The sequence below is a fragment of the Lampris incognitus genome, chromosome 1 (assembly GCF_029633865.1).
Source record: "Lampris incognitus isolate fLamInc1 chromosome 1, fLamInc1.hap2, whole genome shotgun sequence".
Lineage (NCBI taxonomy): Eukaryota > Metazoa > Chordata > Actinopteri > Lampriformes > Lampridae > Lampris > Lampris incognitus.
The window spans coordinates 37,598,854-37,615,934 of record NC_079211.1 but is presented as its reverse complement, the minus strand read 5'-3'; the positions used below and the strand labels follow the sequence as shown (position 1 = coordinate 37,615,934).

The 17,081-nt window shown below is 43.1% G+C and overlaps 1 protein-coding gene across 3 annotated transcripts in view; it reads right to left on the bottom strand.

Annotated features, from left to right (window-relative positions):
* Window positions 1-17,081, bottom strand: part of klhl3 (kelch-like family member 3) — a 40,217-nt gene that overhangs the window by 22,597 nt on the left and 539 nt on the right. For all 3 annotated transcript variants that reach the window (XR_008809856.1, XM_056274991.1, XM_056275002.1), the window contains exons 2-9: window positions 15,114-15,272; window positions 14,516-14,622; window positions 14,193-14,314; window positions 9,392-9,554; window positions 4,337-4,446; window positions 1,730-1,846; window positions 959-1,108; window positions 149-266 (exon numbers count right to left, since the gene is read on the bottom strand). Coding sequence is in view for 2 of the 3 variants with exons in the window: in XM_056274991.1 (XP_056130966.1) it covers window positions 149-266; window positions 959-1,108; window positions 1,730-1,846; window positions 4,337-4,446; window positions 9,392-9,554; window positions 14,193-14,314; window positions 14,516-14,622; window positions 15,114-15,272 (1,046 nt within the window). In the remaining variant the exon portion in view is untranslated. The remainder of the gene's footprint in view (window positions 1-148; window positions 267-958; window positions 1,109-1,729; window positions 1,847-4,336; window positions 4,447-9,391; window positions 9,555-14,192; window positions 14,315-14,515; window positions 14,623-15,113; window positions 15,273-17,081) is intronic.

Here is a 17,081-nt window from a genome sequence, read left to right as displayed (position 1 = left end):
CACAAAAAAACATGTACATGAAGGTAAGCATGGCAACATCTACAAGGCAGGGTGCCTACTTGGTACAAACTGTCTTCTTTGAGAAAAATACCAACCTAACTACCTGTATAGACAAACACAAAAATCACACACACACACACAAACTTACCAGCACGGCAGCGTCTGGAAGGCAGGTCGGCTACTTGGTACCAGCGGTCTTCTTGGAAGTCATAACACTCAACACTGCGGATGGCCTTAGGAGCCTGGCCCCCTACCACAATCATGACCTACACACACACACACACACACACACACATGCACGCACACACACAAACACACACACACACACACAGATGGTGAATTGAAATGAATGTGTGGGTTAAAGCGGGTCCATTGAGAGATAGAATATGTATATGTATATAACTACTACCCTGTTACTCGCTCGTAGCACTTATTGTATTCACTCAGTAAAAAAAAAGAAGAAATCTCTGTCTCGCGCTTTTACTTTAGCACTGGTTTTGCTCTTAGATGCTTGTTTAGAGAGAAGATGCACTTCTGACCTCTGATGACTAGTAGTTCTCCTGATTTCCTACGTTAAATGCACTGTAAATCGCTTTGGATAAAAGCGTGGGCTAAATGACTGTAATGTAATGTAATATATTATTTATGTCTGTGTGTTTGTGGCAATGTCTGTGTGTGTACCTTGAGAAAACTCAAAGTGTGTTGGTGTATATATATGTTTGCACATGTGTGTGTGCCCCAATTCAGTCTTTTCTGAGGTGTTGATGGTGTGTCTGTGTTTACCTGGGACAGGCAGGTGGGTCCATGTAGCCTAATTCTGTCTGTTTAAATGAAGAGTGCTTGTTTAAGTGCATGTGTTACTTATGTGTGCTGACAACAGTGCACAGCCAGGTGCCTGTTGTGATGAAATGTGTGTGCCTGCGTGTGCGTGTTTGTGTGGGTGTGTGTTTGGGGGTACCTTGGGAATGCTGATAGGAGTGCGCGGCCGGGTTCTGTCTGTCTTCATGAGGTGGCGCTGGTCAGCTGGCAGTAGGTGGTACTTCATGGCTTCAATTAGGAAATCCTTACATGTGTTGTTGTTCTTTATCAAAGCCTCTTCCTCCACAATCTGCAAAACAAACCGGATCACACAACTCTCAACCCCCTATATTCATCAGATGCCAAAAAAATGTGCACAAGTATGTCTGCTTAAGGCCATTCAGGGAAATATCAACAACCAATGTAGAAAGAAAAGGGCCTACCGACAAACTGGCGGCAGGATCTCGCATGCAGTATGAGGGGACGGTGAACAACATAAACTAAATGGTAAACCATATAGATCGCTACAAATGTACATTTAGCGGCTCATAAATAAATAACTTACCAGGTAAGCGGGGTGTTGTGCAGGTGTTAAAATGTCGAAATTTGAATAATCTTTATTAAAATGCGTTAACGGGTGTTAAATACAGATGAACATACCAGTTCAATGGTTTTAAAAATGTTGTGCTGTCTCAGCAAACTATATATTATTTGAAATAAATTAACTCCGTCAAGTAGACCTTTGTTGTAATTGGCCCGCTGATTTCTTTAAAACACAAGTGTTAGAAGAACAGAGCAAGAAGGAAAGTGGGACAAGACATGAGAACAAAAATGAATAGAGAGAGAGACAGAGAGAGAGAGAGAGAGAGAGAGAGAGAGAGAGAGAACACAGAGCGAGAGAGAGAGAGAGCGAGTGACTGAATGACTTTACCTGTACGAGGTAGTCCCTGGACAGCAGTGGCAGTCTGACATGCTCCATCAGTTTGGGCATGTGTTCCAGGCGTGCCGCTTTGTCGTGTTTGATCCACGCAACCATTGCCTCAAACACCTGATGTAGGAGTGAGAAAAAGAAGCAGTAGAGTGAGAATTACAGATTCAAAGAGAGCTTGACAGAAAGACGTGTAACTTTCCCAGAAAATTAAATGGTGCATAATGTTTTACAGTACATCTTCACCATAGCAGCCAAATGTAGAAGAAAACAGGAAGTTTGAAGAAGGAGCAAGGTTCTTGTGGCCAACAAGCAGATAATGCAGAACAAGCCCATAAAAGACATTTACCAACAGATGTAACACCAAAAGCTAAATGTTGGGTTCAATTTTTGTTTTTTCTTTTTGCAAATACCACACACTAACTTAGGTGTAAGTATGTTAACAAAAAAACAAAGATCCTCAGGATTACAACCTCATGTACTAAAATACAGCAGTCAAGATTTTTGAGAACCACAACCTCTTCCTCTCCCTGGTCCTCTCTAACTCATTTCATTTGTTAGTGCCAGAAGCCTTTATCACAGTTGTAGACTGTGGAAAGACACTTGCTTGCTGGAACACTAAAACAACATGGCATCACCTTGTCTCCCATTACATTTTCCACTGAAGAAAGCATCTGCTCCTATTAGGTGTCAGCAGTTGTATGAATTGTATCATTTGCAAAGTAGAGTTCTTTTCATGGTGCAAACCAATCTGAATTTGATGTTTTTTCTTTACCCCTTCATATCTATACTACATCACCGTTGGAATGGAGGTGTGAGAATTGTGTTTTTTCATCTCCAGAGAAAAGCTTTGCTGAACACATGCTCCTCCTAGGGCGATGCCCTGCATCATATGTTCATAGTTGCACACATCCATGCCTGGGAGATGGCCAAGGTAATCACAGCTGTCAAGTGTTAGCCAATGAGCAACTCCACTGGAACAAATAGAGGCTATGTGCCTGGCTTAAGGGCAAATAAATGGTGGCCATTCCCTCTAATCAACACAGATTGTTTGAATCAGTCCCAGGATTTAAACCAGCGGCAATCATATGAGCCAAAAAGCTTCTTTAATCTCTTGGCTACAAATAGTACTCCATACTACCAACAGTGCAGTAGTATCTAATTTGTATTTTGTAAACAATGCTGCAAACAACATATACTGTGACAAGAATGTGAGGTCTGTGCAAGAATTCTTCAACTCAAATATTTTGAGAAGGAGCTGATGAGCTTTCTGACCATCTAACTATACAATCGGCCTTCACTGCAATTCGTATACTGATAAAAGAGCTTAAGTAGAAAAAATATCAGAGTTAACTATACTCATTCTGAACTATGCATGCACCTAATCATTAAAAGAATACATCCAGTGCATCAATTAGATGAATCACTATTGAAATGATCAAGTTTTAATGGACTCGCTCATTCAAAATTAAAGATCCAGGGCGTCCGGGTAGAGTAGCGGTCTATTCCGTTGCCTACAAACACAGGGATCCTGGTTCGAATCCCCATGTTGCCTCTGGCTTGGTTGGGTGTCCATACAGACACAGTTTGCTGTCTGCAGGTGGGAAGCTGGATGTGGGTATGTGTCCTGGTTGCTGCACTAAAACCTCCTCTGGTCGGTCGGGGCTCCTGTTCGGGGGGAGGGAGAACTGGGGGGAATAGCGTGATACTCCCACATGCTATGTCCCACTGGTGAAACTCCTCATTGTCGGGTGAAAAGAAGCGGCTGGCAACTCCACATGTATCACAGGAGACAGTCTGCAGCCCTCCCCAGATCAGCAGAGGGGGTGCAGTAGCGACCGGGAAGGCTCGGAAGAGTGGGGTAATTGGCCGGATACAATTGGGGGGGGGGGGGGTCAAAAAAATAAATAGATAAATATCCTGCATTGTAGAGCAAAGCATAATTGTGACTGAGATAGGAGTGACGTGGTTGGGCTGCCTGCCTCTGACTCTGACTGAGCAGCATCTGCCAAGATGACTGCTGGCTCAGACATCGTGACAGGATGTCCCACAGATGCTCCCCTCGTTTCTTCCTGTTGACTGTTGAACACAGCAGACAGACATGTCACGCCCTGGAATAAAGCTTCCTGCCAATGTCAGGGAAGAGAATGTTGTCCCTGTACAAAAATTCTGTCGAGGGACCCATTTAATTTGTGTGGCAAATAATCTGCCTAAACTGCAACCCAGTTTTTGCCTTGGAATGTGTTCGTAGATGAATGAGGCTGGTGGTAAATTTTTGTTCTGAGAGCCTGGTTCTCTCCTGGGCCCATCTCTATTAAATTCCAGTGTATGATGGCGTTTAAGAAAAATATTCTTACCTGGATATTTCCATCATGGTAGTGTAATTGCAATATATAGACAGAACAACAACATCAACACAACCACAGTACCAAAGGAGAAATGCAAATGAACCATGGAGTAGATTGGTGTTAGCACCCAAACTATAAGTCTAGTCAAGGTTTACAGTCAAGGGCATCAGCACAGACTTATGATATATCAACAAAGAAAACAAAATAAGGATAAGAGCAACAAATGGAATCAAAGAGCCCCTCCATCTGTTACCTCCCCTACCTTCTCCTCTGTAGAGACGGTGAGTTTGTCACTGGAAATGAGGCTGCACACCTGTTGTAGAGAGAGGCCCAGAAACTCCTCTCCTTGCACCACCTCACAGAAATGTTGCTCTGCATGGGAACACAAATGCACAAGATTTTATATACAGACAGAAAACAGAAAACTGAGTTTCCTCCACATTTTTACAACCAAATGACATGAATTTTCTGTAACTATTCAGCCATGAACTGCACAACTGTCACTCGGGAATTAAAAGTACTAGGCTTGGGCGATTGGATGAATATATAGGCAACTGACTGAATCCAGTCAGCGGTTGGCGATTTTTTTTGCATGACTTTTTTCCTTTTATTTTGCTAATTTAATGGTCTGCCGCCTAAAGAATTCAACTTGGTAAACAATTAACCTGTGAAGCCAATTCAAAGCGTTCACGAATAGGAACTGGCAGTTGAAGTTGGGCCATATGCACGTTCTTGTTGCACTGATTTCTGACGAGTCTGTCATAAAACAGGGCAGTGACTAATAACAATTAAGCTGTCATTAGTGGTTGCTGTATGGTCAGTTGTTACTGAAAAGCAACCTCAATTCATAAATCATATTTTGGAACTAGACCAAAAACTATGTGCAGTCATGCACCCTAATCATTTAAATAGTACATTTAGCTTATCCCCACCTGTTTCTTCATTTGGAGGCTGCAAGAGGAAGTGTCTTTCATCTGATGCCATCGGACCCCCCCCCCCCAAAATCGTGTTGAACTGCTGTTCAGCCTACCTTTACAGCTTATTGCTTAGCAATGATCTCAATGTGATTTATTTTGTTTAATTGAAGAAGAGTAGCGTCTAGGCTGTAATGTTTCAGTAAAAATAGAGTTTCACATTAATGCACGTGCAAATTGGTAGTGTTAGAATCTATTGCTGGCACTACTTGTTTGCAAAGACGGCAAATTACTTAATTTAAGTCTTTTGGCTTGCTGCCGGTCGCGTCTGGTTTAAAATCAATAATCCCAAATAGGGGATTTTGTATTGTTTTTGTAATGAGCTCTTCCATGATTGCATTCTTGTTGGGTTGATGATGGCCAGTAAGAAAATTTCTATATATCGCCCAAACCTAAGCAGTACTGTGCAAAAGTCTAAGGCATATGAAAAAGAATTCCGTAAAGCAAAGATGCATTCAAATATAATGAAATAAAACGTTTCAAAATATTAAAACATTTACTATAAAGAGCAGGAAACCGTTCAAAACAAATGAATATTTGGTGTGACCACCACTTTGCCAAAACTGCATCAATTCTCTTGGGTACACTCATGTAGTTTTATAAGAAAATTGGCTGGTAGGTTGTTCCAAGTATCTTGGAGAACTTGCCACAGTTGTTTTGCAGACTTTGGCTGTCTCGCTTGCTTCTGTGTCTCCGTGTAATTTGAGACAGCCTCGATGATGTTGAGATCAGGGCTCTGTGGAGACCATGCGATCTGTTGCAGAACTCCTTGTTACGCTTTTCATTGAAGATAGCTCTTTATGACCTTGGCCACATATTTGGGGTCATTGTCCTGCTGCAGAGTGAAGTTGGGACCAATCAGATGCCCCCCTAATGGTACTGCATGACGTAAGAGAATTTGCTTGTACTTCTCAACATTGAGGCTTCCATTCACTCTCACCAGATCTCCAACTCCATTTGAAGAATCATCATCATTATCAGTTCCGTAACCTTTTTTGAGGTCGGAGGAACACAGATGATGCCTCAACAGGTTGAGTCATCATTGTGTTTCAGTAGGGGGAGTACGTGGTGGTCCCTATCTCCTCTCCAGGTATGGATGGCCGTCAGTTCACAGAGGAACTCATCCACCCTTTGACAGGTTTTGTTTTCAATCCTGCTGGGTGTCCACACACCCTCCTGACAACAACCCAAGGGTTGAAGAGGGGGTGCCGGTTTAGTCACCGACGACCCGACGGAACAGTGAAGCACGGTGGAGGTTGTCTGCAGAGTTGGGGCTGCATTTGAAGAAATGCAGCCCCAAATCTGCAGACAACCTCTACCGTGCTTCATTGTTAGCTGCAGACACTCATCCATGTGGCGCTCTTCTACAGACAAACTGCCACCTGTTTGAGACCAAAAATTCAAATTTTGACTCGTCAGTACAGAGCACCTATTACCATTGCTCATCACCCCAGTCCTTGCATTTTCATACGTAGGCGAGTCTCTTGGCTTTGTTTCCGCTTCAGAGAATGGCTTTTTGGTGGACTGTGGAGGGTTGTTCTTAGTTCCAGTGGTTTCTGTGAGTTCAGAGCTGATAGCACTGCTGGACTTCTTCCCATTTCGAAGGAATGTCAAATTTGTTTTTTGTTTTTTTAAATTTTTCCCCTTTTTCTCTTCACTTGTATCCGACAAATTACCCCACTCTTCCGAGCCATCCGGTCGCTGCTCCACCCCCTCTGCCGATCCGGGGAGGGATGCAGACTACCACATGCATCCTCCAATACATGTGGAGTTGCCAGCTGGTTTTCACCTGACAGTGAGGAGTTTCACCAGGAGGACGTAGCGGGTGGGAGGATCAGAATCAGAATCAGAATACTTGATTCATCCCCGAGGGGAAATTGGGTTTTTCTACAGACACTCATGCTCTAGTAAGAAAAAACTAAAAACTAACACGATAACAAGAATATAGAAACAAATAGAAACAAGAAAAACAGAAACAAATAAAAATAAAAGATAAAATAAGAAATAGAACTAAGAACAAAATATATCAACAAGCATGGTGCACGTAACACCCTATCTATACTGCAGTACCGCAGCACAAAACAAACAGCACAAACAAAACCCGACAGGGTAAAACAAGTCGAAGGGCCAGTCCAATGACCATTAACTCCGAGTGTCTGAGACTGTGAGGGAGGAGTTGTAAAGTTTGATGGCCACAGGCAGGAATGGCCTCCTGTGGCGCTCTGTAGTGCATTTCGGCAGAATGAGTCCATTACTAAAAGTACGCCTGTGCCCAACCAGCATGTCATGGAGTGGGTGGGAGACATTATCCATGATGGCACATAATTTCAACAGCGTCCTCCTCTCAGGAACACGTTATTCTCCCCAGTTCCCCCTCCCCCCTGAACAGGCGCCCCGACCGACCAGAAGAGGCGCTAGTGCAGCGACCAGGACACATACCCACATCCGGCTTCCCAACCGCAGACACGGCCAATTGTGTCTGTAGGGACGCCCGACCAAGCCAGAGGTAACAGAGGGATTCGAACCGCAATCCCTGTGCTGGCAGGCAACGGAATAGACCACTACGCTACCCAGACGCCGAAGGGATGTCAAATTGACGAATCTCTCATCTACTGCACCGTTTCCATGGCTGACCACTGCCTTTCTGGTCCTCAACCTCAAGAGCTCAGACAGCACATCTTGAAACTCCTGTCTGCTTGGGAGAGATCTTGCTGATGCAGGATGACCACCTTGTGCCTTGCTGCCATGCTCACTCTTGCCATGGTGTAAGAATTGATGATGTAAAGGTCAACCATCCGCCAAACCCTCACCTTTTAGTTTGGCTGGCCTTTGCCAAGTTTGATTCCTTCTACACCCATTTCTGTTTCGGTTATCAGTTTGGTTCAGTCAACTCATTATGTCATTGATCATTAGTACCCCTTTGTTATCTTTGTTTAATCATGCACTGGGCTGTATACCTACAAAGAAATAAAGTTTTTATCTGAAAAGTAGACTATTACTCAATATATTACTTTCTTAAAGAAATACAAAAGCAAATATCTGTAACATTTAATTTTGGGAAAAATTAATCTTTGGAAATGTAGAATTTGCTGTTTTCTACTAACACACTAATGTCGAAAACAAATTAACATCTGAGAAAAAAATTATATAAAAAAATCCTTGAAAGGTTAATTGAGAAGCTTTGAAAAAACATAGTCACCTTTTCTGGACTATGTAAAGACCTTAACAGTTGTTCCAGAGGATGGGGATAGCTAAAGTCTCAGAAGGTTAGATAGAATGTTCTGCATACAAACACACACGCATGCACACACAGTGTTAATGTTTTTGTTTGTTTTTTCCCCTTTTCTTTTGCTTTAGGGGTCCATGTGTGTACTGCAGGGGGCGTCCGGGTAGCGTAGCGGTCTATTCCGTTGCCTACCAACACAGGGATCGCCAGTTCGAATCCCCGTGTTACCTCCGGCTTGGCCGGGTGTCCCTACAGACACAATGGGCCGTGTCTGCGGGTGGGAAGCCGGATGTGGGTATGTGTCCTGGTCACTGCACTAGCACCTCCTCTGGTCGGTCAGGTCGCCTGTTCAGAGGGGAGGGGAAACTGGGGGGGAATAGTGTGATCCTCCCACGCACTATGTCCCCCTGGCAAAACTCCTCACTGTCAGGTGAAAGGAAGCAGCTGGCGACTCCACATGCATCGGAGGACACATGTGCTAGTCTGCAGCCCTCCCCAGATCGGCATAGAGGGTGGAACAGATACCGGGAAGGCTCGGAAGAGTGGGACAATTGGCTGGGTACAATTGGGGAGAAAAAAAAGAGGGGAAAAATGCATGTACTGCAGGAACCCTATTGTTATTGTAATGGCATAACTTTGAATGAAATTCTGTGTTTGATATGATTGTCACCTGTACTACATTTTTTTTCCTGTTTATCTCTGCTCTGGTGATGGAAGGGAGGGAGGAGGGAGGTAGAGAGGGGGGGGATGTGTATGCATGATTGTTTGTGCTGTTTGAAAAAAATTGCAGAACCCAATAAACAGTTTAAAAAAAAAACTAGGATAGCTAAAACTTTTGCACAGCACTGTATCTAGACAGAAAATATTTTAGATATATTAAAATTACAAAATTACTTCAAATAGATACAAAACATATCGGGAGCAAAGCAAAACATTTTAATTTTTAACCTCAGCAATATTTTTCAACTCATTTTCAAAAACTTTCCAACATTTTCCAGTGGTGTTTTCCAGTTTAGAGAACACAAATTCTGGTGACTGTGGGAATCCCGCATGAGGACACACATGAAGAGCGAAGGGCAACTCAGAAGCTGTGGTATGAACACACTCTGCTGCTCACCGGCATAGGCGTGGGCCTGGTTGAGGAGCTGTGTGCACGTGTGGAGGTCAGCAAAGGCCCTGATGCCCAGGCAGTTGGAGGGGTGAAGCTGGGATTGGAGGAACTCACAGCACACCTGACGTACGTCCATCAGCTGGAGAAGGCTAGCTGCTGGCAAGAGAACCTGTAGGGAGAGCACAAGCACTGTTTCAGCTTCAAACGGACCTCACTGGTACAGCCAAGGAAGGAAATCTAGCTGTTTTTTTGTCCACCAACTGTGAAGTCAAGAGCATCGCTGGAAACACCAGCCATATTTACCATTTCACGTGCCAAACAGGATTCAGCAACAGCATAGAATCTCCATATATAGTCTGATGAAGTTACCTATAAAAGTTGCCAATAAGCAGCCATGGATGTAGGAACAGACTAAATTTTTTGCTAAATGTAGGCTATCAATAAAGGCTAACAGCAAACTACATTTGTCAGCCCATTCTTGTACTATATTTATACTTTTTAATTGCACTGTTAAAATGTGGAAATATACACTGTCTCAGCTGCGGCGCATGACATCCCTCTCACTTACAGCAGTGAACGCCACGCTTCAGTCACCTTGGCCGTTAAAAAGAAGACAAAATGCTGAAGACCTCAGCTGCGTGGCGACACTTTAAATTGAGCGATGACAAGGCAGTGTGCCAAATATACAATTTGAAACTGGCCAACCACGGTGGCACAACAAGCATGATAAATCCCCTGAATGCTATAAGTAGTAGACTATTCTTATATGGAGTAAAAAACGAAACTATACTAGCTAGCAAACTTAGCTTAGCGCATGTCTGTTTTCCAGTCGCCATTATCAAGCTGCTTTTATCTGCCGTTAAAACGTTACACATGATAAAAACGTGCACTTACTTTGCTTGGAAAATAGTTGCAACTGATTTGAATAGTTAAAATAAAACATAAGGAGTAATGTGGGAACATCTGGGGCTAAGACAATTATTGGCATAAAAAACGTGGAGTAGCCCAATCCTAATAATAACTTGTCCATAGGTGCATCCCCCAGGCATTGCAGCCATCAACATCCTCAACCACACAGCAGACCCTACAGTTCCAAAAATGAATAACGGAAAAAAGATAGATAACAGAAGCCATAGTCGAGTTCATTGCTATGAATATAAGACCCAATAATGTAGTCGAAGGCTTCATAAAATTAATGAAGAAGATGGAGCCCAACTACACTTTACCCAAATGCTCCAGTATTTCACATGCCCTGTCTTTGAAGCACAACGAGCTGCAAGGCCAAATTTTAACTCTCGTTGAAAACTCAACTGCCTTAAGGTTCACAATGGACATTTGGTGAACCTCGTTGATTATGGAGGCATACATGGCTGTCACCTGTCACTTTATGACTCAGGAGTGGGAACTCTGTGCCTTCATATTGGAAACCAAAGTAATGAAAGTGAGCCATACGGGAGTCAACATTGCACAACAGCTTGAAGAAGTGGCGGACGCCTTCGCCATTCCAAATTACAAGCGAGAACCCAGTGTTCACGACAATGCCTGCAATATGAATCTGTGCACTGAGATGCTGAGAAAGAACCGGAGAAATGAGGCAATGTTCAAGGGGTCTACTGCTCAGGACACATACTACAGCTGTGCATAAACACAGCGCTAAAACAGGACAGAATACATCGCACAGTTTCGAGTGCAAAAGCTACAGCTGCCTTGAAAAAGAAACAAAAGGAGCAGAATGTTGTAAAGCACAAACTCATACAAGATGTCGCTACTCGCTAGAACTTTACATGTGAAATGCTTGACCGACTGGTGGAGCAACGATGGCCAGTGACAGCTGTTTTGTTAGATCCCAGCATCACGAAGAAAGGAGGTCGCACCTGGACCTGACAGCAGACTAGTGGAAATTGGCATAGGAGACAGCAGAAGTGCTGGGTCCCCTAATCACGCTCACAGAACTGCTATCACAGCAGGAGAACTTCTCGTTGTCTGCAACAGTGCCAATGCTCTTCAACCTGAAGAAACACCTCCTGTCACCAGAGGTGGATAACAAGATAACCAAATCTTCCTTTTCGGTGTTTTTCTCCTGTTCCTTGCTCCTTTTCAGGTTGTGGTCAACAACTAGCAGGGCCTGTTTCGTTGTTTGATAAACTGATCAAGAATGATTGTGATTGGTGGTTTGCTGTGCATGCAGAGCCTGCATGTCATTCACTAGCAACAAACTCCATGTATCCAAGAACCCTTAATCGGAGTAAATTATGCTTTATCAGACAGACTTCTCTTGTAGATTAGTCAAGGAAAATGCGAACCATGCGAGTTCTCCTTTGTATCAAGCAGCAAAAAAGTTGCAGCATGAGGTGTTTGAATTAATTTGTCTTACTTCACATCGCATGTCCTGTGATGTGACTATTGGACATGCACACATGCAATGACGATGCTGAAATGATATATTGTGCAGCCCTAGTACTACATTTGCTACATCTGTATAAGGCCAGCTTAACTAGGTCAGAGACAGACAAGGGAGCCTCTGGTTAGTAAAGCACTGGATATATTCTCTCTCTCTCTCTCTCTCTCTCTCTCTCTCTCTCTCTCTCTCTCTCTCTCTCTCTCTCTCTCTCTCTCTCTCTCTCTCTCTCTCTCTCTCCTCTCTCTCTCTCTCTCTCTCTCTCTCTCTCTCTCTCCTCTCTCTCTCTCTCTCTCTCTCTCTCTCTCTCTCTCCTCTCTCTCTCTCTCTCTCTCTCTCTCTCTCTCTCTCTCTCTCTCTCTCTCTCTCTCTCTCTCTCTCTCTCTCTCTATTAGGTCAACGGGTCTCTGCTATCAGCGGCTGTGACACACACATATAGGGGTTGAGGCAACACATATACTGTGAGCACAGCACGTTTGAAACAAGAAAACTTTTATAGTCATTGGCTATATCTTTTAAGTCTTTCAAACAAACAGTTATGTGCAACAGACCCTGCATTATGGTACATAAAACAAAAAAAGGGACAGGGCTGCAAGAGATCTCTCTACTGAATAAAGCCTAGCTATATATAATGGCAAACAGTATGCTATGTATTCAAAGAAGGTTGATTCAGTTCATCTGGATACAACGTTTATTGACAGAAGAATGTTTATCTGTCATAAACGTTGTATCCAGATGAACTGATTCAACCTTCTTTGATTTTCTTACCTGGATTACTGAGCATGCATCAAGACATATACTATGTATTGTAAGTACAGTGGTATTACAGCTAAAATTCACAAATATTATATTAAAGTAATGCAGCACTGATTACTTGAAGTGACCTAAGAACTTCAGCATATTTACTCTGTTTCGTATTCATGTAAAAACAATATCAATGCAACAACATAAACTCTTCTACAAGTCTACTATAATGCACCAAGCCGGCAAGTATTTTATCTTTGTAAAATGGTCTATGACTTTGTTCAGGTCAGTATTTTCTGTTATTTCTCTTCATGAAGACAGAGAAGCTTTTCACTCCTATTTGTGTGCCGGTAAGTAACTTCACCTGGCTGACAGCATGCTCAGCCTGCGCACTGCTCACAGGAATTGTCAGATTATAAAGCATCATCAGGTTTAGGAAGGCTCTGTCCATATCATTAGCATGGCATAAGGAATGCCGAAATTTGCCCTGTGGACAGCTATTCAACATGCTCCTCAAATAAGCCTTGGTATATGTCACAAAACGAGCAATGTTCATTTTGCACATCAGAAGCACAAATATAATCACTGTAATGTAATGTAGCACCAGTTTCTTTATTCTTTGGATAGAGTGAGGCAAATGTGTTGACCACGGAGGCCAGGCAGCCACAGCACCCATTGAAATTCCTCAGCAGCAGACAGATTTAAAAAAATAAAAAAAAGGGAACAAGCCTTTCACTGAAAGTTGGCCACAATACAACTCACACAAACACACAGACACACACATGCATAAACGTGCATCGTGAGTGAGCCAATCAGGCAGGCACGTTGCTAACAGTGGGAGGATTTCCTGTCTCTCTCCATTCACACTTCCTGTACTAATAATCAAGGGAAGTATCCTGCCTGCAGTTTAAGCCCACCAAATTTGATCAGCCCCTAACCGATCAGAACCAACTAGCTAGTCACAGCTAAGCAACTAAAATCAACAAGGCCCCAATAGCACTGTTGGTCACAGCTCGCAACACAACCAATTTTCAGGACCACTGCAGTGAACACTTGGTCCTCAGGCCTCCCTCCTGGCCATTACCAAGTCTGGGCTAAAGAGCAAGTAAAACTGGCTGTTTTGACTCGATAATCCAAACAGCAGAACAACAAGAAAGAGCAATGCAACCTAACAGATCTATTTGGAACGCTGGTCCCAAATCAGTCCAATAAGTTGTTTACTTCCTAAAGACCTGACTCAACCCTCCAAGCCACTGGCTGCAGAGGAGAGGAAGTACTGCAGAAAGGGAAAGGGCTACAGCTTATGTGGAAACTAACACTCAGAGATCCCTGTAGTACTACTAGTTGGTGACAGGAAAAAAAGGTTGGTAATATACAACAGTTACTGAGCTTTATATAGCTTAAGTGTTATGCTCTTTACAATTTTATATAATCCTATTGTTTGTAAAAGTAAACCTGGCATTAGGTTGGGGTTTATCACCAAAATGAGCTACCAAGATAAAAAAAAAAAGGTTACATAATCGAGGGGGGGCATAAAGTGTATCTTATCGCAATAAATCTTCCTCCCTCCCGGTTTCAATTTTGCAGTTTTCCCTCTCTCATTATCATCCTCCTTCCCTCTCTAGTAATCCCCACAGACTGTTTGTTCAAAGCACACTGTCTCACCTGGACATTGTCTTCTGTGACGTCTATCTCAGCTGTGTAGATGTAGTCCACCAGTCTCTTCAGGGTCTGACCATCCACCTCTCTAATCTCCACCTCCTGGGCTTTACTCTCACTCATATCACCTGAACACACACACACACACACACACACACACACACACACACACACACACACACATACACACACACACACACACACACACACACACACACACACACACACACACACACACACACACACACACAGACAGACAAAATTGTTCCATCTTTACTCATAAGACTTATTCTAACCCTTAGGTTCATAAGCATTCATTGTGTGCCTACCTGTGAACATGGCACAGAAGTAGGGACTACAGGAAGCAAGGACAACCCTGTGAGCTGGTACTGCAATGCTCCCTGCCACCAGCTGGACATCACAAAGCATCTTCTTGCTGAGGAAAAGAGAGACAGAAAAAGAGAGAGAGGGATAATTAATCAACCATAATCATAGCAAAAGTCATTGTAACCCACACATACGTACATTTGAAAGTGAGGAGTGGGAGTTAACAATCAGACCATATATACATAAATGCTGTAAGTGCCAATTAGAAAATCAATCAACTTGTTTGCAAATGTTTGTTTACAAATCAGCAAATCGGCCATTATTGCGAGCTGTGTCACTATCTTTTTCTGTGATTACCTCTTATTTTTTAAACATTACTTCTGATTGCTGAAACAGACTAAGTATTTGAAAATAGAATTGATGTCTTCAGACGGGCTTTACTGACAAAAGCCTCTGAACTTTCACACGTGAAATACAACAAATGAGGCAAGAACATGGAAGCGGTGAGGAAAATCTCCTTCATTCTGCGTTGCAGGAACCAAACACGAAAGACACATCTATTCATTATGTGTAGCAAACACACACAGATATGACACGCACCTCCGCAGGTCATTCATCAGCTGGAAGGCTTTCCTCATGTGTGTCTGGTTGAAGGTGTGCATCCCTCCATCGACTGTGTCCTCCTCAGATTCACCGGTGCCATTTGGCCGCGGTGAGGATGCAGTGGCTGCCCGATTGGTAAGACATGAGAGGCAGTGTCTGAAAATTTTGGGACAAACATGAAAAGAGGGTTGTTCTGGTTTATGACAGTCTTATACTGAACCTGGATCTTATTGGACCTCATATCAATAAAAAACTCGAGGCTTGAAAAAAAAATCAGCGAGCAAAGTGGATCAAACCTAAACAAATGATATATAAAGCATAACAATTACGCTACAAAACTAGAAATGTTCAGCAACTGTGGGAACATTTATTGAAATGATGCATTTGACACAACAGAGCAATTCTGAGAAATAAATCCTTATTTCCAAATGAACATAATGTAACTAAATGATCATTCTACCATCCAAGTTTGAAAACGAAGACTCCCCTTCTGTATTCTCCCTAAAATCAGAAGCTGTTGATTAGTTTTTAATTTAAACTTCTGAAATAAGGGTTCTTTGATCACTTATTCAGACCAGGACACAGATGGAAGAAAAAAGGCTGTCGAATTGACCCCCCCCCCCAAAAAACAACAACAAAAAACAGGCCTGCATGAAATTGAAAATGATTTAAATCCTGACCAGTAGTTTAGGAGTAGTTCTGAAGTATCTGGGATACACAGTACGGTTTCAGCAAAAGCTAACTTTTCTCCAAAATCTCTGGTGATGAGCAGGGAGGTTTACCCATTAAAGCATGAGGACACCACTCAGAACTCAGAGCACAAGATGATGGCAAGTTTCACCAACTGAATGCTCTCATTAAGCATTACGCACCAAAATGGGGAACTCTCAAATTTACCCCCCACCCCCAACCACCGTCTCCAGGTTTCACAGCTATTGCAAGCCTATGTGAAAATCGCAATGTTGGACTGGTGAACTCTTCACAACTGCAAGTCAGTTTCCATGATAAATTAACTTATTCCATGAACATACTTGATTTAAACCCCAATCTGACAGCTGGCAGCTGGCTTCCCTAACGATTATAAGATCAGCCAATAACTCAGTGGCACTCCCGGGCTGTGGGCTGGGAAGGGGAGAAGTGTCCGTGTTGCATCACCAGAGCCGACCTAAAACCCCCACACGTCAATGACCCTAAAAAAAAAAACACCACCACGGATGTCCAGAATTCACTGTACCCCTGCATGTAATGATGCGGACGGTGATGTCACCCGTGAAGGATTTCAACAAATTTTTTTACGTTGTTCTAATGAATAAGGAAAACGATTTATTAGCTCGATTCAAAAGACTGACCCACTGGCAGGTTGACAGTCTGCCTTCATCGCCAAACTTGTCTGAATTCGATTTGACACGCGCACGGCAGGAGAGTATATCGCGCCGCTGTACTCTTCTGTGTACAAACTGATTACTGCGAACTTATAACACGTGTGTGTGTGTGTGTGTGTTAGAGTCTAATCGGTGTTTTAAGTTTTGCTGTGCGTCACCAGTTTGCCCAGCCGGCTTGCTCCTTGCCTTGCTAAACGGCTAACTCAAACGCTAACGTTATCCAATAGTAATAACACAACGGCTGTGGCTATTCGCAAACACCATCCAATTGTTGTCATACGCCTTACATGCAAGACTTCACTCAACTCGCCGTTGATGAACATCAACTTTTTACCCGTCGCTACTTGAGATGAACGCTAACTGGCTAGCAACATATCATTTAGCCCAAATGCTAAGTTCGCTAGTCAACAGCGCTAGCCTCGGTTAGCGCGCTAGCCAATAGCGCTAGCCTCGGTTAGCGTGCTAGTGGGCAGCGCTTCGGCAGGTTTGCATCAGCGCCATGACCAGTAAATCATGTGGATAAAAAATACATATTATCCAGCTGCGGTCGTAACACGGGTCACAACCTTACAAAACAACCCCC